This window comes from Pezoporus flaviventris, unplaced genomic scaffold, assembly GCF_033815535.1.
Source record: "Pezoporus flaviventris isolate CSIRO_AGI_PZ_B2104156 unplaced genomic scaffold, CSIRO_AGI_Pfla_v1 ptg000015l, whole genome shotgun sequence".
NCBI lineage: Eukaryota > Metazoa > Chordata > Aves > Psittaciformes > Psittacidae > Pezoporus > Pezoporus flaviventris.
The window spans coordinates 4,740,001-4,764,797 of record NW_026892563.1 but is presented as its reverse complement, the minus strand read 5'-3'; the positions used below and the strand labels follow the sequence as shown (position 1 = coordinate 4,764,797).

At 36.7% G+C, this 24,797-nt stretch overlaps 1 protein-coding gene across 2 annotated transcripts in view; it reads right to left on the bottom strand.

Annotated features, from left to right (window-relative positions):
• Window positions 1-24,797, bottom strand: part of POLA1 (DNA polymerase alpha 1, catalytic subunit) — a 202,237-nt gene that overhangs the window by 34,204 nt on the left and 143,236 nt on the right. For both annotated transcript variants that reach the window (XM_061453308.1, XM_061453307.1), the window contains exon 36: window positions 6,219-6,315. In XM_061453308.1, the coding sequence (XP_061309292.1) occupies window positions 6,219-6,315 (97 nt within the window). The remainder of the gene's footprint in view (window positions 1-6,218; window positions 6,316-24,797) is intronic.

Below are 24,797 nucleotides of genomic sequence, written 5' to 3'. Positions count from 1 at the left end.
GATGGGGCTTTGGGCAAACTGGTCTAGTGGAAGGTGTCCCTGCCCACGGCAAGGGGCTTGGAATTTTATGATGTTTAAGGTCCCTTCCAACCCAAACCATTCTATGATTCATCCCACCTGCAACATTACAATATGCAATAGAAAAATCTTCATTAATAAAAATCATTTTATTAGCTGTACAATCCACAGTAAATGCATTGCTGTCAAGCCACAGATTTTCCACATTGTAGACGTAACAGTTTTAACTCATTTTTCCATTTATTTCATTCACAAGCTGAAGAAATAACAATATGTAACTTCGAGAGGTGTCACACTCCGTAAGCCTGCCCAGAGAAAGGGTTATAGAAATGTACAGTGCAATGGGATTTATTTAGATTTTGTAGGTTTAACTAAAAGACCACATGAGCAGAAATAAAATGGAGAAAAAAATTACACTTCTAATGTTAAAAATATCCAACTGGCAATAAAAGAAGTTGCGATCATTATTGGAGGATAACCTAAGATTTAAAGATCAGCTGTTTATGCATTACTTCAAAAGGGCCAACAAACCTAAAGTAAACACTTTTCAATAATTTTTGCTTTCAAAAAAGTTAGTAAGATTTAAAAATACTCAAGAAACGGTGACTAATTAAAAAAAAGTAAAAATGTTCAGAAATCTTCCTCTTCAAAACAACACGTTAAGGAAAAATGAACAAGTGCTTTTGAATATATGCTCTAAGATTAAATTCTTGGAAATTATTATTTTACAATCTCTTCAAAACAACATGATTGGAAGACAAAGTACTTGACAGCAAATGTGCAGAAGAGCATTTGTTTGCTTGGATGTAAAGATCACTATAGTGAGCTGAAGTCAGCTCAGTGATAATGGCTGGAGATGTGACAAACAGAAATGCTTTGTTTATTGACCTGTACTCTCTGGAAAGAGATATGCTGAGTTTCATCTGTTGCCATCTTAAAAATAAATGCACATACACATATGCACATAGGTTATTCATATGATTTCTCCTTATCTTCCTCTGAAAAATGCATGTAGATAACTAGATCCCTTTATTTACTGCAACAAGTTGTAGCCTGTATATGATAAAAAAGTGGCAAATTGTTCTGATGCCAGAAGTCTCCACTTCATTACATTAGTTTCACATTCAATACAATCCTTCCAGCTCCATCTCACACCTGTACTCCTCCCGTTATCTGACTGACCCTCCACACTGATCTCAGCCTAGGGATATCTCCTTGCTCAGGCCCATCCTTTCAACCCTAATTGCAGTTTGTGTGTCTCCTTCAGTCTCACCACCATCAGGAACACATACATTAAACCACACTGACAAGCAGCCCTGCCAACCTCCCGATTATACCTTCTTTCAGAGAGTTACGAAAAAATTTCTGTTGAAAAAACCCCAAACCAACAACAAAATCACTCCAACCTGCTACTTGGCACACCAAGTTATGACCATACTGGGGAAAAACATCCAGCACTGAAATGATGGGATTCACACAAATATTCAGAGCTGAATTTTATTTTTTTATGTTTAGATCTAACAGCCTAGAAAAGTTTAGTTTTTCCCAACATAATTTTGCACTTTAATAATCCATAGAGTAAACTAGGAACTTCTGGTGCTTGCATGGAAGAGTGGCAGTGCCATAAACAACCTCAGTGATATTATTAATGCTTTCAGAATAATGCTGCAGTCATTGTGAATAAAAAGACTATAGCACCCTTGTCTTCTACTTGATGCCAGCAGGAAGAACTGAACTGGCATCTACTACTGGCATCTCTCTGTAGAGACATCTATGTGAGGCAGAGCAGTTGTATTGACTTTATGTGGGGTCCATCTCTCTTCTTTTTTAAAGACGTAACTCTCCACTCCTGCTACTCCTTAATGTTCACCTAAGCAGTAATGTCTAAATAAAATCAAAACCTAGCTCTGAAAAAACAAGTGTAAGAAAGTGCTGAAAATGTTTTGAGTAAGTTGCTAGTCACAATGGAGCCTTTTTTCCTTTCCTGGTGTAAAAAACAGTTCAAACCAAACAGCTCTTACGGTGTTATTCATATCTGTAAATTAGGGGGTGTGGCACAGGGATACTGAAACTTAAACTGTTTTCTGACCCAATACTAACTGTGCAACAGTTTCTAATTTAGAAAGGCAGCAAAGGAATTTCAGAATTTCACTTTGCGTAGTATGACGACTAAGAACTTTACACTGTATCACAATGTTAACATATTAAACCGTATCATCATAACAGACCTTAAACTTCCAGATGAATGGAAACATCTATTTGAAGGATAAATGCTACTATTAGTAATAGCATTAAAGACCTGTAACTATATAATCCAGGTATTTCCGGATGGTACAATTGACAATTTCTGCAGTCACTGAAACAAGAAAACATCATGTAGACCAATCAGCTTATTTTTGATTCTTACAGGGAAAAGAGTGACCAACAACAATATGTAATGATTACAGCAGATCACAAATGAAAAATGAGTGAACGATGCTGTTGCAAATGCTGTAAACACCATACTGGTATAAATAACCAGAAGGACTGTCTGCAAAACATGTTAATCCTTCTCCTGTATTCCACAGCAGCAGACCTGACTTACTGGAGGTTTATACACAAACAAACAAGACAAAGGGAAAAAAAACAAACCATCAAAGAACTCCCCCACAAACATGCAGAGAAGTGGAAAATAATTCAGGTTAGTTGTTGAAAGAGCCTTAGAAGATAGCACACAGGTTTTAAATATGGAAAACTCTCTGAGAGAATAGTCTATCACCCACTGTGCACAGAATAAGCTTCAGAAAGCAAAATTCATCTTAAGATACAAGGAGCAGCTCTCTACAGCAGATACAGTGAAGCACCAGAAAAAATCGGCTGTAAAACTTGACAAGTTTGTAGAACCTGCACCACCAGAGGATTTTTAAATTTAGCCTATCTTTAAGACACAGGCTATGGTATTGATCCTCTTGCAGGAAAAGGGAGAAGCTTGGATGTCTTTTGGAACTCCCACTGATTTCATAATTATTATTTCAATGAATAGTATGGACCTTCAATATAAACAATTGAACAAACAAAACCTGTTTCATAATTAAGGTTCTGTATTTTGAAGAGGCAAGTACAGAAAATACAAATGAATTAGTAGCAAAATCTCAAGGTTCTGAATGACAGAAGACATTAATTCTTTCAAGCTACGATGGAAACCACATTTATATCTTGAACCTCTAGCCATTGAAAATTCTTTCTGTTTACAGAAGAGCACTCCAAGATGAATAACACCTAAAGCTGCTGTTAAGAATAAACAGAATATACAAGAAAGAAGAACTAGCCTTTAAAAATACAGGAAAAATGGCAATAAAAGGTAGATTTGACAAAAGTCTATGCAATTTAGGCTCAGAACATTCCAAAACAAAGCAAAAATCCTCCCCAAACCAAAATCAAAACAACAGTGAATAAGTGTTCTAGTCACATAAAAAATAAAGGGAAGACTGAAAATACCAAAGACGTACAACACATACATTAAAACTTGCCACCATTTTTTATAAAAGCAAGGATGCTGATCACAGGTCACAGACAGAATGGCTTGTGAACGATGGCATGGAAATAATCTTTTTCTTGGCTTTCAAGGGAAAATAAACACTCACTTCACATTATGAGGGGGATTTGATTAAATTTCCTTTTCAGAAATAAAACAAAATTAGCATATAAAAATTATTTCAGTCCTACAGAGTTTTACATCAAGTGTATCAAATCAAGAATATGCATTACTAGAAAATAGAACACTGGCATCTATAAAATAAAAAGGTGACCAAAATAGCAATAGGCAATTATTCTCAAGTTCTGGTTGTGTTTTAGAGCAATACAAAGATGTCTTCCTCCCAGAAGATATCTAAAAAATGGGACAGAACTGTACATAGGTTTACCTCACCTAGTTAGTCTCTTTGAAGAGAACTGAATTTAAATGGTAAACTAACAGATCTAACTTGTCTTGCCTTAATTCCTTAACACCTGCTGTGGCACCAAGACTGAAATCATTGGCTGGCTGAAGAATATACAAAAACTTTCAAATAGCTAAGAAAAAAAAAAATACACCATGATGAAAGGTAAACTGTCCAAGAGAACAGAAGTTCCTAGGAGAGTTCTTTCAATTCCTTGACAATTACTCTGGAAACCAATTTTATTGAACTTTCTCCAGTTAGTGATGAGGGTCCAACAAATATTTTTCGATTAAGGCAGAAGGTGTGAAATTATGTGAAGGCAGAAGCCACCATACTACTTTTTTTAGAGATACTAACCTTGAATAACAAAATTCTAAATGAGATTAAGCAGGCCAAAATGACTGAAACCAGGAAAATCAAAGTAAACCAAAATGCCATGAACTTGAGATACGAACTCATGATTCTGAAATGATGGGAGAAAAAAAGCAAACCCAAATCCCTCAAGTCTCAGGATTTCTCTAATTACTTAACTACAAGTTAATAATATGAACAGCTATGAACAGGGCACAGGTGACTCCAGAAAACATCAGCAGAGGTACTTCCAGCAAACATACAGATCCAGTGTACAAGATGCTGGATAGATACCAGCTAAAATACCAAGTATTTGCAGTTTCTCATCCTGAAAGATTAATTCAACCTAGAAAATATAGCATACAGAAATGCTAAGAGTAAGGATCATGCATCAAAGACCAATTCTTCCTAAAGAAAGCCAAGAGTTTCTCTGTCTTAGTTTAAAACAAAATAGAGATGTTACCACTGTTCCCAAAAGCATAATAGAGAATATCAAGGAAGGGAAACAAACAAACATTTAAGGAATGGACATTAACCAGCCACAAACAAGTCAGAATGGAAAAATTCTGGTGAATTTTCAGTCATCACAGATCAAGGGTCTGAAACAGATTTTGAACAGCAGGGAAAAAGGAAGAACCACACACAGGTTTCAAAATTAAGTGCCATAAACTTTCAATCCTTTAAGATGATGTGGTCTGCAGTAGCAGGGGATTGGATGTGATCATCCATGAAGTCTCTTGTACTCTTTTGTTCTTGCATTAGGCAAGAGATCTACACATGAAGTAATTTGGTTTCAGCTTGCAGTAGCATCCACCACCAGCACATTTCCAAAATTGTATTAACCTGGAGGTCTAATTGTATCAGACTGGAGATCACACTGGTTATACAGTGTGACCTTATTTGGAGGTACAAAGACATTCTGAAATGCAAGCATCAGAATGAATTCACTATCTTAGAGGCATTAGGAAAGGAAATGAGAACCCCAAAAGGAAGCACAATAGGCCCAAAACAGACTGTTCATTCATTTGAGCATTTTTTTAGCTACAGTGTTACACTACTTTGATTTGGACAATATTTAGAAAGACTGAATTTTGTTTAGTCTCTTTCCATCACGCAGGAACCTATCTTGTGACGCAAGGCAGGAGTAGGGAAGACAGCCACAGCTGAGCAGCTATTAAAGTAGTGGTAGTAGTCTCCAGCTGCAGCACGTTTTCTTTACAGACACCACCAGCACTGCACAGAGGGTGCAGTGGAAGTGCTCTCTGTGGACAATGCACTTCAACAAGTAGGACCCAAACACAGCTTTATTCAGAATTCTACACATTAGCCCACCTTCAGAAATATTCTTCTGTCAGCTTGAAAATCACCTAGCTGCACAGAACCTGTGGATCCATTACAGCTTGGAAATGTTTTAGTTCAGAAATGTTATGGTAATCAAGAGAAGAAAAAAAATAATCTTCCTACATTAGCTTAATCTGTGTATTTAAGAGAACTTTGTAGACAATTAGCACTACTGCTTTTCTTGTGCTATCATTTTGTCCCTGATAAAAAGTGTCTCTTAATACTAGCAGCTGAATGTAAATTTTAATTTTGTATACATATATTTTAATTAATCTATTTACTGAAGCTGACGTGTCCTTCAAACGTCAAGCAAAGAGATTTTTCTAATGGTGTAACATGCAAGAAAAGCACTTTTTCCAAAGCGCAGTTGCTTCTAAAGAAAAAGAGAGACATACAAGATATTCTTAAAGTGGTTAACTCCAACATAACACATTCCTCTCACAGGGGATGCCTGAATTCATACTTTATTCTAGTTTGTATTTTAGATTACAGCTCCGTAGTTCAGATTTGAAGACTACAAATAGGGGGGTCTAGTTTCTGGCACGCACACTGCTATTAAGCTATGTTAATTAATTAAAATTTTAAACTTACCTTTATCATCTTCAGTAATCACTTTATCCATTGCATACTCCACATCAAAAATATATCGGTAAAAGCAGAGCTGAGTGTACAGGGCCTTTTCAGAATACTGCAATGTAAAAAGATAGCAATTAAAAACCCAACTCAAAAATGCGCCTGCTGCACCCATTTCAAAGTCCACTATCAAAAGGTGAATCTTCTTAGTTCCTATTTTTTATCCTGTTTATTTGTTCTATTCATGTCAGATTTTAGAACTATGACTGTTATTATTACACCACAAAATCTCTTTACTGTATTGCTACTTCTTATCACAATTTACACCAGACTTTTTTATCTAAATCATACTAAACTTACAAGTTCTCACAGAAACATAAATTGTGTTTATCCATTCTTATAGATACACGCATCATAATGATGCTTTAGCAACAAAATGTAAGTCGTAAGAATGATGGGACAAAGGAGTAACTTCAGTGCTTTAATATACCATACAATGCAATTATCTCAAAAAAGAAGAACTAATGTATATTTTTGATGAATACAGGTGTTTGGCTGTATTTACTCCCTTCCCACACACACACACAGCTGTGGTTACATAAATTGTGAACTTGCCATTCAAATAAGAACAGGTGCATATATACCTTTACAGCTATGCCATCACCTTGCTCTACACATCTGTGAAGGCTACTGCCTGTTTAGTAATCACACATTTAGTTAAAAAATCTGCAGGTGTGTATATGTGGAATATGATATTCAGTTAAATGCTCTGAATGTCAGGATGTCAAGCCTCTGTGCTATTCCTCTAGTTCAAAAGTACATGCCTGTATGCATTTGTGTCACTTGCCATTCCGTGCACTAGAAGATTGCTTGAATAGACACGAGATCCATCTTGCCCATACTACAACTAAACCCTTTCAAGTTAATTTTCCTGCATTTTTGTTCAGTAAAACATTCCAATTCCTGCTGTTTAAGATACCGAAGTACAAATACTGGCCAACAATGGTTTGAAGAGTTGTGCGTTATAAAAATCTTAGTTAAGAATGAGACAACCATAACAGCATCAAACATGGAAGCAGCATCAATTTGAATACATTTAGTACACGTTGGTATGTACAAATTCTTGAAGATTTTCCTGATGCACTATAAGACCAAGGAAGAATGTGGTTAGACCAACCTGAAACTGTGACTCAGTACACAAAGAACGATCCTGAGAATGCAGTGGAAGAGCAGCTGGCAAACTATTTCTGCTTACTGGAATTCTGCTTTAACTTAGCTTTTCACTCTTCCAACCAATCAAGCCAAGGTTTGTTACTAAATTCAGCTAATTTTACACTTCCACTGACATGTTATAAAGTATCTGTAACTATTAAGCGACTCATGTTGAGACATTTGACAACTATTACTACTGCTTAGTTATTTTTTATGTATTTTAACACTGTACTTTTTTCCACTTCATGTGAACCTATTTTAAAAAAAGACACAGAGGCTTATTTTACTCCTTATTAGCTATTCTATGATATGCATCATCATTATACTATTATACACCAGTTATTTTTAGTAAATCCTGATTACTGCTTCCTGAAGAAGAAAAAAGGACGACAGCGATTAAGTTATTTGTTTAGTTTTTTAGATTCAGCTGTAATTGCTGGTACACATCTCCCTGACTGCACACATGAAGCAGGTTGAATAGAACACTGAAATTACCTCCTTCATAATAGTTTGTTTTGATAATGTATTGTGTGTCGAGATGATGAGAAACAGTTGCTGTCAATTTGATTAGCCATTATATTTTTATGTTAATTGCCATTATTAGGTCCATTCTGTTTAGTGTCACCATAGAAGCCATACAATGTTAGCATAAATAACAAATTGGAGTAAATTAGGAAGATATATTTTTGCCAATTCATTTTAATTGCCCCTCAGTCCTTCCGTCGGTTAACGCAGCTGTTGACCCATAATAAGCGCTAGGTCAATATAGCTGCTTGTCAATTCAGAAATGCAAAGTGCTGTGTTGCTGGTAATGGATATACAACAACCTTTGCCAGCCAACTGAAGCAAACGAATGACAACCCACATGAAAAAAAAAAGCATCAGCTATAGAGTTTAGTGACCTGATATTAGTAGGCAGGCTAATTGAAAGTCACTGCTTAAATGGATAACGAAAATACAAAAATCAGTATGTAAAAATGTACACATTCACACACAGACACATATACACACTTTTTCTTTTTTTTACTGATAATGTGCTAGTATCACCTTCCCTTTAGCTTCCTGCCACATCCTACCCTAGTAATAGGTAGAAAACAAAAGGGTTTGAAAATTTTCATGTGAATAAGTATGAATATTATGGCATACTTATGAATCCATGGGAGAGGTACCCCAAATTTAAAAGGACTTCAGGAATTACTTTTTATCACCACTGCTTTTATTTCCTTATTTTCCGATAACCTGTAGGTTTAAAAGTGGGAAGAAAGTCCAATTTCTAAAATCAAATCCCAAGTAGTATTTTATGTTTAATGGTGATTTCTTTTGTGTAAAGAAAACCTGACACCCCCAACATTATGGCAAGAACTTGGACTAAATTTGTATTATCATTTATGCTTAATTTCTTCCCATGAAAGACTGAATGATGAGTACATGAAAAAAACCCTCTATTTTGAAGTTCTTATTTGTTCCATGATGTTTGATTTCTTGATTTCATTAAGAACTGACTTCAGCAGCTAAGTCTGCTTCTTTGACAGCTTCCATTCATAGCAAGAACACATTGTTCTTTCCATACAACCAAATACTGTTTTATTTGAAATTGCATTTAAAACAGCAGTGAAAAGATGAAGGAACCAAAGGTATATAGTTTGCATTCAGCACAGTTATTATTCACTCCTTTCACATAAAAATTAAGCTTCTAATATAAACATAAGAGATGTAATATTCACTGTGCTTGGCCAACAAAATATTAAAGAAATCTAAGTTGAATATGGTTGCAGAACTGAGGCCAGCTGTGCATCTCCAACCTGCCTCCCCAGGAAGAATTTTTTATGAACACTGGAAAAGCAAGCTTTCATGACTAAGCACAGAAGCAGGGTACAAAATGCTCAGTTATGAAAAGCAAATAATCCTGCTCAGCTACCACACACACCAGGGAATGCTCACTGGGAAATACATTAGGAAAGGAGACTTCACAGATGCAAAGCATTTATGTTTTTGGAGTTCCTGAAGGTCAGCTGTGCCTCTACAAGTGCCCAAGTCCACTTTGTTTGCCTGCAATAATTAGCTTCCTATTTGTCTTGTCCGTACAGCTGCTGACGCTTGAACAAGTCACTGAAGGGTACCACCATCTCTTCTAGGACAAATGCCTAGAGCAAGGCCCCAGCTCACTCCACCGCTCAGGCCCAGTAAACTGTGATGCATTTTTCCACATCAGAACAAAATTTCCAGTGGGGAATGGCCTCAACTACATCAGTTCCTAGCAGTGTATGCAGTGAAAAGGGGATTTCTCCAGAAGAACCAGACACAGGTCTGCAACCCTTCTGGCAAGAACAGAGAACTGAATTTTGTTTTCTTCAGCTTGCACAAAGAGAGTGGGGAAATTGCCAGTATCAACCTTTTCTCCTCTTTCAGAAGTGTCAAAGCTCATCTCCCTGAAAGTAAGCAGACATGGGAAGATTCAACTATTGGCGACCGTCTTACTACGCTGAACACAGTGCCTGAAGAGAACTTAAGATGCACTATTTCTCACCAGCTTTTCTGTTATGGAAGGAAGGTTGGTGGCAGCTGCATTTTGGTGTTGAAATTAGAAGGCTCTCCCTCAATGCTGGTTGTTTTAGATTACACCTCAAGAAACTTCAGTTGAGATGCCTTATTTGCCTCATCCTCTTCCATCCTGTTAACAGAGTGCCTGAGTGGCTTAACACACCAACCTTTAACATCCATTTAGTAGCTAAGGGCAATATGAAGACCTAGAGAATCCAGGTAAGAAAGGTCTGAGGAAATGAAAACGCCAAATATAAACAGAAGGAAAAGCTGATGGAAATTCACATCAGCAAGGTAACAGAAGACTGAACTAGTGATTCTATTTCTGATGTTTTACTTACCTGGATATAGTGCTATTCTATTAAAAACACCTTTTCCGTCTCTTGAAAGTATACAGTTGAACAGGCCAGGAAACTAAACACCCTACTTAAGACCAATTTTCTTTGAACTGTTGTGAGTTCCTGTATTAACTGAAGTAATATGTGATGGTCAATGCTTTTTCAATGCTTTTCAGATTACTCATATTCCTCTACAGTAGGTGAAGTCTTTTATTTACTCTTTGGCATCTCCTAAATTCCTATAGCTCTCTATAGTCCCACCACTCTCATGATCCCCTAAATATTTTCTGCATTCTCTTTTTTGTTTCTGCCCTTCTGCTTTCTTCTGCACTTGACTCTCTTCCACTTCTTCAAGCCCACTCTGTGGTGGTGTTATTTTTTATTCTTTCTCATTTACTCTGTTGTGTCACCTATGGCTTTATGGAGGATGAAGTCAACAAGAAATTAAAAAAAAAACACAAAAGCCTTCCCCTTCTAGTTTGCTAACTCTATTAGACTGCTTTACAAAGGAGATAATTTCCACAGGCTACAGAAGTTATTTGTATTACTTCAATTAATTATAATACAAAACAGTGGCACCACTTCATTAATCAGCTGCTTGAGAGAGTTACTTTTGTGAAAAGCCTTCTTGGTAATTTGATTACAAAGAACAGTGGCTCTTACTACTGTGATATGATTCAGCATGTCCATCAAACAAATCCTTTAGAACTATTTCTTAATACTTTAAAAACAGGAAAGAAAGAGGAGGAAATAGAAGTCTCTTGGCATAAAAATGTGTCTCAGAGACTCTTTCAAGGCTTAGAAGTAACAGAGCAAAGCATACAGGAAATACTTCAGTGCTTTGAGAGGCATTTCCTCCCCTCCCCCCCCTTAGAAAGACGCAGTAATTAAAACCTAATTATTATCTTCATTTTAAACAAAACCTAAAGTGAATACCAATTAATAACAACATACTAATGAGCATCTGCTGTGATGAAATTGAATATGAATGTGCTGCAAATTTCGGGTAATTTATTTTTTCGGGGAAGTGCCACTGGTCTCAATCTACTGCTGGAAGATTGTATAGACTGTACACATTTTCCATCGTGTCTCTTATGTGCAGCAATTCCTATTTCCAAAAAAAGGGCATAGCTCAGCTTTGTGCACGTTTATGTATACAAATGCCATCCACACTACAATGATTTCAAGGGAATAACCTGAAGCGTAAGACCATGTTTTACACGCCTCACATATTCTTTTGTAAAACGAAGGCAGTCACATCGCACCAGGTTCACACAACCCCTGCCCATCGCATTCTGAAGGCGGACACTCCTGCACAAAAAGAGCTCATGAAGTGTGAATTAATGTTACACTACAAACTCATAACACACATGCCCCTCACCTCATGCCAATGCTCATGTGTACTGAAGTCTGGTCTCCTTATGCATCACAAAACCTAGTTAAAACACAGTGGTTGTCTGTGTCGAATAGGCCGAAATAAACTGTGCATCTAAAATAACTACTTCATATAAAACAAAAAAGGTGAAATAAAAGTACATCTAAATTGCAGCCCTTATGCTTTAGCACACTGCACCCAATTATGTAGGGGTGAGTGTGGTTTCCTTCTTAACCCTCCACCCTCCATACCTCAATCAATATTGTTTTTTTAAGCAATTATGACTCGCAGAGTTCATTAAAGAAGTAAAATGAAACTGAAACAGGTATGGCAGATCTGGATATGATGAAATTTTCCCTAGTACTTTTGTTAACATGGACTGTATGATCAAAGAAGAGGTTCTTCCATATACATGCAGGGGTCAATGTAAAAATACCCCAAACAAATAAAAACCCTCCAAAAGCACAGCATAAGACTCGATATTTGTGTACATTAAGTAACTGAAATGACAAGAACGGTTGCTGGTTTAAGTCCTGTTTAGCAGTCAGTGAAACCATTACAGAGGATCTAATTATGAAAACCAACTGTGGACTGCAATGCCAGCAGAATGCCAGAACAGAGAAGTGGGTGAGGAACTGTGTGAAGAACAGATGACAATATCTGCTGACAAGAAACACTGGACTGGATGAAGGGGTTGAGAGAATACCTCCAGGGTGAATTCTTGCAATAGTGCTGTTAACCATTTTCATTAAGAAACCCTGGAGAAAAAGTATCTGGCTATTAACAAGATTTAGGAGGCATAAATATGGCAAAATAGAAAGGGAAGGAAATTTAATAAGCAAAATATATTCTTATATATAAAGAAATATAACCACATATAATATAAATAAAGAAATACTAAGCCCACAACAAAGCGGCTAAATGAATTCTCTAGAACTGGGAAGTCCCAAGCTGGAATTCTTCTGCTATGAGGATTCCTAAAATGATGCCTCAAGGCACATGGCATGGACACAAGGTGATCAGCAAGTGTCAGCAGACTGGGCATGACTCAACCTATAGAGGTCTGGAGGAATGGAGGGATGAAGCTGTTGAACCACTAATGGTGGTGGATCACCCCTACTTAAAGCTGGCAGCGTAGGCAGACATGAAATAAACCTCGTTCTTCCTTAGAGGTATGTTGTTTTTCAAACAGAAAAGCTGAGTGCCATCTTTGCTTAACATCAGTCTCTCATTTCAATACATATGCAGTCCTCTCCCCTATTCCTGGTCTTAGGTGTGCTCTACTGCTCATCTGAACATGTGGCAAACCAAATTCAACTTGCTAATCCAGCAAAAACACTCACCTCTTTTCTAATATGGCAGAAAACTAACCCTTTAAATCTAATTACCTCCCTCTGTGGTCAACAGCTGAACAAGGCAAAGCGGCAAACTGCATGGTAGCTGATGTGAATACACCAGACTAGCTACTGCTAGCAAGGGAATACAGTATGTAACCCTGCTTTTAGTTTGGGGTTCAAGCTCTGCCTTGCACCCAGTACTTAAGCAAAGAAGTGGTGAATGCTCCATCCCTGGAAGTGTTTAAGGCCAGGTTAGACAGAGCCTTGGACAACATGTCTACTGTGAGGCATCCCTGCCCATGGCAGGGAGGTTGGAATTAGATGTTCTTATGGTCCCTTCCAACCCTAACCATTGAATGATTCTATTATTTGAGCAGCGAAATAAGACCTAGCAGTGAGAACACAAATCTTAACTGAGAAGTACTCTTTTTTTGGGTGGGGGAATCACTTTCTTCACATCCTCTCAGTGTATGTCATTGCGAAGCGTTCTTTATTCTAAAATTTTCAGCATTGAGGTGTTTATGACTAATTTTTGATATTAGTAATATTTAATATAGTTATACAAGGGACAAGCATAGCTCAGGAGATGATATGCCTGGGCTGTTCATACTGTCATATGAATACAAAGACCTGTAATCTTAGGTTTCTGGTCAAAGGATACTTGACACTGGTACTTACAGCAACAGGAAAAAAATGTTTGGATAAAACCAAGTCTTGTATAATTTACAACTTCGCATTCTAAATCAGGTGAATGAAATATATTTTAAAATTATAATTTAATCTGTAATCTGCCTCATGGATCTGCAGAGGCTCTAGAATATTCATGTTCTCCTCTGAAAGCAGTATCACTGTATAACTGAGTAATTTGCAGGCTAACTAGTCTGGAGCCTACACTGATGTACTTCAGGACGGGTATTGTACAAAAATTCTCAAAACTATCATCTACATCAGAAAGGTTAAGACTCAAGGTTTTTCACATAAAATCAAACAAATGAGCTTTACTGGACAGCTGACCAACAACAGACATTACTCTGGAACTGGACTTACCCAGCAGCACATAGAAGCAAAACTACAAAATTGTATCTGCACAAATGCACTGAACATAACATTGGTGAAGCACCAGCATGATACCAAAATCAAGTGTATTTTAATAGCCTCCGATCAAGAATATTTGCACACTTCAAATAAATTGTAGCTTGAATTAAGCAGTGTATATATATACTCTTAAAATATATCCTCTTCTTGGTGTACAAGACAATCTAACAAAAAAAAAAAAATTAACCCCTCTGTATTTACATTTTTAAGGAAAAAAAAAAATCAAGCACTTTCAAAGTCACTCACTTATTTCTGAATTACCTGAACCTTGGCAATCTGGGGTAAGAAGTAGTTAACAGAAAAGACTTGGTAAAAGAGGATTAAAATTGAAAACCACCTCTGTAAAACAAAGCTGTCATTCTGCTCTAGAGATAAAGAACCATGGCCAAATGGTTCCCCAGGAATTTTAAGTGTTACAGAACAAGCTAGTACAGCTCCAGACCTTTGCCTCATTCTAGAGAACTGATGGATCTACTCCCCGAGTGAAAAGCATGCATGGCAGTCAACTATAAGTCATCTTCTTACTTGAAACAGAAAAAATAAGCACAAGCATAGGATCTCTCATCACTGAACAGAACTCTTTCACCTTTTAGGCAATTTCATGTACTTCCATAAAAATTTCTAAAATTATGATGTTCTTTGTAACAAACAGAAACTCTAAATATCCAGGAAACACTTTACAAAAGGTGTGTTACTACAAAAAAATATGTTCCTACCATTGAAAGAATAAGTTAGGATCCTACAGCTGAAATCTGCATACAGAATCCATACTCTCATTCATGGAGAACTGTTCCTCAGGAAGAATTCATACCCTGTTTCTCAGGACCCAAATTTTTCTCATCTGGAAACCAAGTAAACCAAATGGAGCTCAACCATGAAGAATATATGAAGCCACCTTACTAAGAGTAAATTCTGCTTGCAGGGAAAGAATCTGTGTAAGGTAGCTCCTAGACTAGAACCACAAATCAACCATCTATCAGCTGCAGTCCTTTTTCATGACAAAGAGAGAGAGGCCATTACTAGAGGCCTGAGGCTACTAGAGGTATCATAGAGAACTCTGTAGGCTGCCTTTTTACCATTTCATGCACTCTTCTGACATGTTCAGCAATGCTTGTGTATTACCAAGGATGACCAAAAGGTTACTCCTCATTTGATGAGGCACATTTTGAGTCTTCTGCCTGCTTGTGAAGACAGATGTGATGTTCAGATGCAGGGTGCTACATATAACATGAATAATATATATAAAAGAATACATATATATTACATAAATATAATATATATATTATATATAATGGAAAAAGTTGACAGAACAAGTCCCGTTCTCCCAGTGAAGACTGTAGTAGAAGGTAACATGCTTCAATTTGGAAGTAAGATATTTCCAATTACATAAATGATTTTAATCTAGCTCTGTATTTGCAACCTTGATTTTTATTTACTTTAGAAATAAAATTTTTCTCACTGATTGATATACTTTACACAAACATTTGGCACTTGTCAGCTATCCAGAAGCATGCACTATAAAAGTGCAATCTGTGTAAGCAACTTGGCTTATACATATTTATTTAAATTATAATTTGTTAAGAAAAGGGTAACATTGCTTTCTTTTCTGCAAAATAATTTACTAATATTTGTGAAAGCTTTTTTTAACTGAATCTTGATTATCATTCAGCAAGCACAAGTACAGCATTTAAAAACTGGTTTATTAGTAAATAAACAACACTATAAATAAGCTCGACACAGAAGCAAGAAAGCTTATCTAAATATATTTTAGATGTAAAAGCGTGCATGTGAAAACAAAAAAAAAGAAGTATCACAGAGAGGGAACTAAACATGCTGCTTTGGATTACCATATTCCTGTTTCTCAAGACTTCAGGACTCATTCCCTCAATTCTAGGTTCTAGCAAGAGAGTAAGAAGTTTAAAAAGCTAGGTTTTCACCTTCAACTCCCAGTTTCTCAATTTTTAATAAATTATTGTTTGACCTCAAGCAGTTAAATAATGTGTAGCAAGGAGATATCTGCTGCAGAGGACACTATTTTGTGTAAAGCAAATCTGGCATTTCACTGAATTCTAAAGACTTGGAATCAATGTTCCTTCTTGTTGATCTTGATTTTTTTTTTTCAATTAAGACATAAAGAAAACTAGGCTGAGATTGAAAATGCTTCAGCATCGTGCTCCCTGAAACACTTTACTATTTTAAAAGATCAGACTTGTTAGATTGACTGAAGCCCCCATTGCTATGGTACCAATAATAGAAACAAACAAGTCCTGAAGCTTCTCAGACTATGCAAGATTAATGCTTCAGCTGGAAAAACATACAGACCTTCAATGCAGTTTACTTAATCCACTTTACTTACTCTGGAACCAGGATGTACACAGGCGACTCCTGTGTTAAAATAAGATCTTTCTTCTCCTGCTTTGGTTAGATAAACTAACCAAACGAGTTACAATAGCACCTATGTACCTGTAGCAGAGTAGATGATCAGCTTTATCAATGCAAGTCCTCATCTCACGTCTCTAAGCAGCTCTCTCAGACTTCAGTAGAATGTCTCTCTACTAAATGCTAAAGAAAAGTCATGTTATGCAGATGATGAAACAAAGGAGAGCATTTTTTCTGTGGGTGACACCAAAATGGTAAGATCAGTTGTGAACAAAGGCAGACCCCAGCGACTTATAAGGCAACTTCAGCTACTACCCTGGGTTGAAATCAATCGCACTTCAGGTACCAGACACAACTACAGTAACTCATTATGCTGCCATCTGCTCCTTCCACAAACAGTCAATATTACACAGGATTTATCCCCATATGCTTTCCTTTCTGGGCAAAACATAGGTTATTTTAGATTTCTTTCTCCATAACTCAGAATGGATTCTTGAGCACCGGAAGTGGCACTGTCAGTGTGTACACTGATTTTGATGCATTTTATTTTTTAATGCCATCTTCTCTATATATACCTCTAGCATTGTTTACCAGTCTAACAGCATTCTGTGACACGGGTTTCATCAGATGATGCATGTTTAAAATTGTTACTGAATGTTACTGATGTCAATTTTGGAGATCACTTTGGAAAAACCGCAGAGATTCTGTCCTGCATTCTTCAAATGGCAAGTCCAAACAGGAAGAGAGAAAAGCACCAACCCTGAGATTATCCACAAAGAAAAGGAATTAATCCACTTAAGAACAGGCAAAGATTAAAAACTTCAGGTTTTGATTTTGTCAGCTGTTCTGATGAGTGAGGTCAATAGTGTGTATGTACATTCCAGGAGAAAAAGTGTGGGTCAAATACCACCCCCCCCATGAATTTTCATTCAAAAGGTGCTAAATAAGGTCAGAAAAAAGTATACAAAAGCTTGAAGGATTATTATGAAGATTCTCAAAATCTTCAATAATTGTTCAAACAAGTTGTATCTGAGATACTGAAGCAACTTAGTAACACATGAAAAAGTAAATACACCAATTAAAAAATGATCCTCTGATAACATGATGTGAATTATTTAAAAAACCTATTCATTTTCACAGGACACCCCAAAACATGCAACTAAACTGTAATGAATTTAATAGTTGTGACACAGACAGCTCTATAGCTCATTAATAACTGTAATCTATATAGTCCTTTTATTGTCATAGTTTATTGTTTCTAGTATGGACGTCAGGGACTATGTGTTATCTTCCACAGACGGTTCCCATGTAACAGTTAAAAAAAAAAAGAAAACCAGAAATGCCCATCACCATGATTTACTGTAACTAGACCCTCATAATATCAGCAGTTGAGCTTTCTACATGTAATTCATTAATGTTAATGATTCTGCGTGTAATCATCACAGCTCTGGAAATGATCAACTGGCAACTTGACATGGGGTGAGGATAGAGCACAAGAATGAAGCTGCCGTTTTTCCATTTCGCTGCTTATTATTTGAATGGTGTCTCCTTGTTTCTCACAAGTGCAAGAAGTCCAAGCTGATTATTATTAACTGGGTTATTGTCACAAAAATTAAACTATGAAGTTACTATTAAAATTCTTCCTGCGCAGTCAGTTATCCTAACCTCAGATATTTAGATGAAGACCCAAGAGATAAATGAAAAAAAAAAAATGAATAGATACTTCCAAGCAAAGCATCCCCACTAAATGAAAACTGTCAGCAAACTATTAAAAAAACCCCAACATTGTATTTTTAAGCATACAGACTACCTTGAACAATCATCTTCAATGAATTAAATCTTAATGTTTCCACACTGAAAGAGACTGGTAACAATAACTGACTTATGTAATGGGAAACCCTCTCAAAGTGGTTATTTTTACATGTAGCTGGAAGAAATACTGGTTTAAATAAAAATAACAGGTTTCTTGCTGCTGGAAAAAAGCAAAAGGTTTGAACCACAGTAGCAATCTATGCAATAATTAGCTATGATTCAAAGAGCTCCTGCTACAAAGTAAGCAAAATGGTAAAATTTTTCATCACAGAGAGTATACTCTGGCAAGTTGTGGCTCTGACTGAGATGGGAGAAACCCTGGACACCAGGACCTCTGCTGAAACCAAAATGTGAACTGGTACACACATGGCAAAAGTGATCTTTTCATTGTTCCATTCTCTAGCTGAAAAGGAGCTGTTGGTATTTAAGCATTAGAGAAGGACAAAGAAGAACTGTTTTCCACCCGTTTCTGCAGACATTAGGTGAATGTCTAGGGCTTCTGGTAACTTCAGCTCCACTTCTGTAAAGTTAGGGTATCTGCAAACAGTGTTGTGTGTTATAAAAGTACTAAAGCAGTGAGGCACTAAATATTCTAGCATCACCTATTCAAGAGAAAAATCTCAGGGGCTAGAACTGAGTGTGCTTTTTTTGGCCTTGGATGTACAGCTCTATCTGGGCACAACTATCTGGTTGTATTAGGAGTTTTGAATGCTCACATTCAACAAGTGAAGAAATTGTAAATTTATCCTTTCAAACCTTACAACAAACTCTTAAAAATAATACAGACAGACAAACTGCATACTGCTTCTTTGCCCTGTCCCCAAAACACTAAAACAGGTCAGGTTATTTCTGTAAAAATTAAGTATATTATTAAAAAATTATTTTACCAAATACAATGGAAAAGACAGAAAGTAATCTGTAAGGTTCCAAACAGGCAAAGCAACAGGTCTCACAGATAGAAGTCTGTAGGAAGCTCAGAAGCACTGTCTAAGTGACGGCAAGCATCACAAGAAAACCATGTATCTACTTTGCCTCATTTCTAAGTAAAATCTGGAGGGTAAGCTGGAAGAGAAATGTGGTACAGTTATTAATAGTATGAGTACCTTCAAGTACAAGGGATATTTTGTCTCCAGGACAGAAGAAAAGCAGCTGGTTGTGACAGGAAGAAATGTGGAAAACCTTTCTTAACAGTGATCTGCTGGTAAGAGCAACATTTTGTTCCTTTCAGTTTGAATAAACTCACTTTTAAAAGAATGTTCTCACTTTCGTCTCAGAGTAGTAGTCTAACAATTTATATCTGGTAGCTTTTCATTAGAAAGATATTTAACTTCTCTGATGATAGCATGAAAATTTTCCTGAGAAGTTCAATGTCATCTGGTATGAAACTGGATTAGATGCTTCAAAGACTGGATTTAGTGCCTCCAAAGGAAGTTAAAATGCTTATCAATTAATACAACATTTACTGTTATGAACTAGAGATGCCTAAACGTACAACGATACAGGACAAACCTTCTTATAATGCACAAATAATCCTGCAAGTTAAGAATTAAGAAGCCTTACCAGAAATATCTCCCACATTTCTAGTGAGCAGGCAGAATATATGGATACTGCAGTTTAAAGCTACAAACATTCAAGCTATGCACTCATGCATGTTTTCAAAGGTGGGAATACATTTAGCGGACAAATTAAGAAAAAAAAGTATGGCCTCCAAGTGCAGAAAAGCAAGGAACTTCCTCTCAAGACTTCCTCCCCTCTTCTGTATGCCAGAAAACAGCAGGAAAGGAGGAAACAGAATTTCTGTCATGGGACAGACAATTCAGACACTTTTCAGCAAGAACTAGTGACATCTGAACTTGAATTTTAGCTAGATGATCCTGATCATGGTGCAATGCTTGTAAATACACTTGATCAAACTGGAGAAGCCAGATAAAACTGTAGTACTCTCAAAAATAACTAGTTTCCATTCCAAGAGGTGAACTTCACCAGATACAACATTCATAATAGAAGGATATGCTGTCTACTGAATTTCTAGTCAAAATGAAAAACTGTAGACTTTGTCCTACATTGCCAGAATTGGCATTAGAATAAGTATTACCACCATTTACCTACACACCCATAAAAAAGTAGCCCAATCAGAACAGAATGCATATTATTTTTTCTAGTAACTTCAGAAAATAATTGCAAATACTCACTTCTCATCCTCCTATAAATAACTTTATTGTGCCTACAACCTCCGCTAAGTGAATTTCATCCTCTTCTTGAGGAACCACATTATTTTTCAGACATCAAATAGACCCATCTTGAAACTGCATAATGATGTCTCTGCATCAAGCCTTTTCTTGAATACACAATTTTAGATACCACCCAAATCTATCTTATAAAGTATAAAAGTAAAGAAGCTAGGTTCCAGTGACCAAAAAACAAAGCAACTAAGCAGACTGCTTGTCATGATACATAGCTTAGAGATATTTGGAACAGATCCAACAAAACCAAACCATTAGTAGGCAAGATGCTTGCTCTTCTTGGAGCAACTTCCCAATGCTTCTTAGGGGGTTGATGCTATAGCAAGGACCCACTAGTGAACTTGTGCTACTGCCATCACAGTACTCCAGTACCCTTTGAACAACAGAGGATTAAGACATACTGGTAATCAGATTTCTTAAAATCTAACAAAATATAAGCAGTTTTGGCCATTCCATCCTCAAATGCGCCTCCTACTCTTCCCCCATTAACAAATGTCCCTTGTGTAGGCTGTATAAAAAGCTCATAGGAAGCTAAACATAATAAATCAATAAATCTTACAGTGAACATAAATCATGCAGAATTGAGACATTTACTTTGTTAAGCCAGTAAGGTTGTATTTCTGGGACTTAAAAGACAGCAAAACCAAAAAAGGAACCTGAAATTCAGGACTAGGGAAAGTGCTCACACGTTCATACAAAATGTCAATCGTGTAATCTTAAGTAAGAATGCAAAAAAATTACCTTATCCTTTACAGTACCATGCATCACCCCAGTGCCCAAATTACAGTGAATAAAAAGTTGAACAAGGAAGAGGACATTCCGAGTAGAAAAAGAACAGATTGCCCAGAGGAACTGATAAGAGGATTTAGCAAGAGTATATAGAAAAAGTTATAGGAAAAATGTATCTCTCAAAAGTTTCTGGCCTAGGAAAAACTGGATTGGCTTATTAGCCATCTTTCTAAGATAGACAGGATGACAAAAACACCCAATGAAAAATTCTTACTGAAAAATACAGTATCAATAATAATTGTTGTTATTCTATAATCATGTAAATTTTCCTTAAAAAATATGATTTTTAACATTGTTATTCTCAAATCTTATACAGTTTGTGTGCAGTGTTGCACAGCAAGACAATTGATTTCTATAGGTATGGCACCCCTGACACATAAACAGAAGCTGGCTTCATGCAGATGCCGTGCCCACAACACACACCAAGGTAGCTGAACATATGCCTGAATCAAAAGCTACAAGGGAATTCTGCAGAAATACTACCACTTGCCTTCTGCTTTCCACAAGGAAACTCTTTAGGATTTTTAATCTTCCTTATAAATCCAAGAGTCTTGCCAAGAAGGGTACATACATGTCAAGTTCAATATAGACAAATACAGCCAGTTGGGAAAGTTTAGCATTTCCCTCAGTCTTACATCTTTTCCAAAGATGCATTTTTCTTCATTGTCTCTTCATTACAACCTTTCATCTTTTATACACCAAATTTATATATCCCACTCAATTTTATTTTCACTCCACTGTACAACTCTGCAATGGAAATTTGTTGAAAGGATGTCATCTTTGATACGTTTCTTCAGGAGGCTTCAAGATTATATTATCTACATTAGGTTATCAATAAATTTTTTTGTAAGGTGTTGCATTAGATTTCTTCAGTCAAGAACTAACAGTTCTCTTATTAAAGTTTATATAAGTACAAGGGCACACTGCAAGTTCAAAATTATTTTGGGGGGCAAAAAACTGGGGGAGGTGTGGATTAAAAAAGAAATAAAATTGTAGCCAACAATGAATAACGTTGTACATATAGTACAGCAAACCAGAGCAGCTGTCTCAAGCAGAGAATTCATTTGGAGCTTCTACATATTTCTGCAATTGGGAAGAGGAATGAGGCTGAAAGCTGACTGGAAGACATAAATTAGGTTAGATAACAACAACCTTGTGTGGCAGCAGGAAAGCAGCCAAACCTCATACTATTTGTTATCCATTCCAACACACTGTTTTGTTAGGTGAGGATTTTTAAGTAGTTTTCAGCAAAGGGAAGAACATGCTACCCTTCCCATCCTTATCATGCAGTACTCCTCTATATTGTGTGACAGCTGGAACCTCTGAGTTGTCTTAACAAAATCACCCATGCAAAAACGTAGCTAGCAGGATCAGGGCACTGATGAACAATAAAATAAAAATCTGAGAAAACAGCAATATTTTCTTATCCATGTGGAAGTACTGAAAGTATTCTTCACCATTTCTGCTACCTGGGTATTCAGAAGCACAATATTCAACACATAATGCAGATTATGAAAGCAGAGTAACCAAATGCATATACGCCTCTTCAAGCAAGAAGTTTAACTACTTCTGTCAATCCGTCCAGCTCACAAACAGCAGACTTCCATGTTCTACGTGAGCTAACCCAAGGAGCAGAAAAGCATTTTCCCTAAATATCTCATCACAAGGTATTCAGAAACCTTAAAAGAAGTTGTTGCAGGGTTCTGCAAAGTCTCAAAAAGAGTTTAAGGTTTATAAGACAGGACATTCATATTTCAGTTTTGTCCAGCACCAGGTGATTGAACAAGATAACCCTTCAGATCAAATTATGCTGAAGGTTTCACGTAGCACCATAACATTCTCAGCATAACCTGTTCAAAACCTTTTCACAAAGAAAAGGTAAGACTGAAAAAAAACTGTGTCAGGATGAAATCTGTTATCAATTATCATTTAGCTCCTAGAACACAGCTTTAACAAACACTATTACATAGCTTCCATAACTTCCCCCACTTTCTCGCACTCTAGAAGGGAATCTCATTAACTGTGCCATCAAAATATCAAGAAATCCAAAAGTGGTGAGTAAATTCCTTCACACTTCATCAGACATAGAATCATAGAATAGTTAGGGTTGGAAAGGACCTTAAGATCACCTAGTTCCAACCCCCCTGCTGTGGGCAGGGACACCTAACGCTAAATCATATCACCCAAGGCCTTGTCCAACCTGGTCTTGAACACTGCCAGGGATGGAGCATTCACAACCTCCCTGGGCAACCTATTCCAGTGCCTCACCACCCTAACAGGAAAGAATTTCCTTCTTATATCCAATCTAAACTTCCCCTGTTTAAGTTTTAACCCGTTACCCCTTGTCCTATGTGTCCAACAACAAGCTCACAGGAACTATTCTTATTAGAAGTTACCTCTTCCCTATTAGCCCATCTCTCCTTGCTCTATCATTGTCCAGGCCAATCTCGAAAGTACAGTTGGTTTCTGCAAGAGAAACCTACCAACAGCACAAAGAGATTTTACTGAGTGTTCCTCTTGCTGGACCTGTTTCTAGAAGTGAACAAGCATTACCTTTCAGATGAGATGAAGGTGACACACGGCTATTAAGGGTCCTGTGGTACATTCTGTTAAGTTCTGGTGTTTTATCCTAAGTGTCCTGGCAAAATTAACTCTACTAGACTATCGTCTGCTCAAATGCCTCAAGCTCCCTTTTCAGCTTCAGTATTCCTCAGCTCTTGCTCTCAGCTGCCACGTGGGTCCTCTAGGTTGTTAAACAGCTGCTGTGTTCAATCCTTGAGGTAGATGCACTTCAGTGCTAAAGTAAGTGAACCTATATATAGTTTGTAAATCCATTTGTTATGTCTAAAGTACTTTGAGATTTAGAATGTGCAAGAATGCATATATATTAGGCTTTTTAAACTCTTAAAAAGGGGGACTGCTGTAACTGGCAGGATCCACGTTTAGTCACTTTGTACTTAACGGTTTGAAAAAAATTACATGCAAATTATTTAGAATTTTATTCCACTTTTCAAAGCATGAAGTTAAATGTTCCCATTTCTAAAAATAATAATAAAAATCAATAACTATTATTCAGTATTCATTTGATATTCTACAATGGACCACTGTGAATTTGAACTCCAGGAAAGGTTGCTGTTTCAAGCCTCCAAAGGGTTATTATATAAAGCATAGAGAAATAATAATTTAAAAACACACAGAAAAAAGCAGAAAACGTTCTTTCTTTTGAAATATAACTAAAGATGAGAAAAGACAGAAGCAAACGGATTAGAATTCCCAACTTACAATAATAACAGCACTGATAAGAAGACAGATATAGACAGGATCTTGTTACAACAGGTAATAGATGCAGGAAAGACTATCCATTTTAATACCGTGGGCTCAAAGCAACACGCCTCACTTTTAGGAAACATACCAGCAGAAATAACTAGTGTATTATCCTGTGGTTGCTTAGAGATGACTTAACGAGTTCCTGAGAA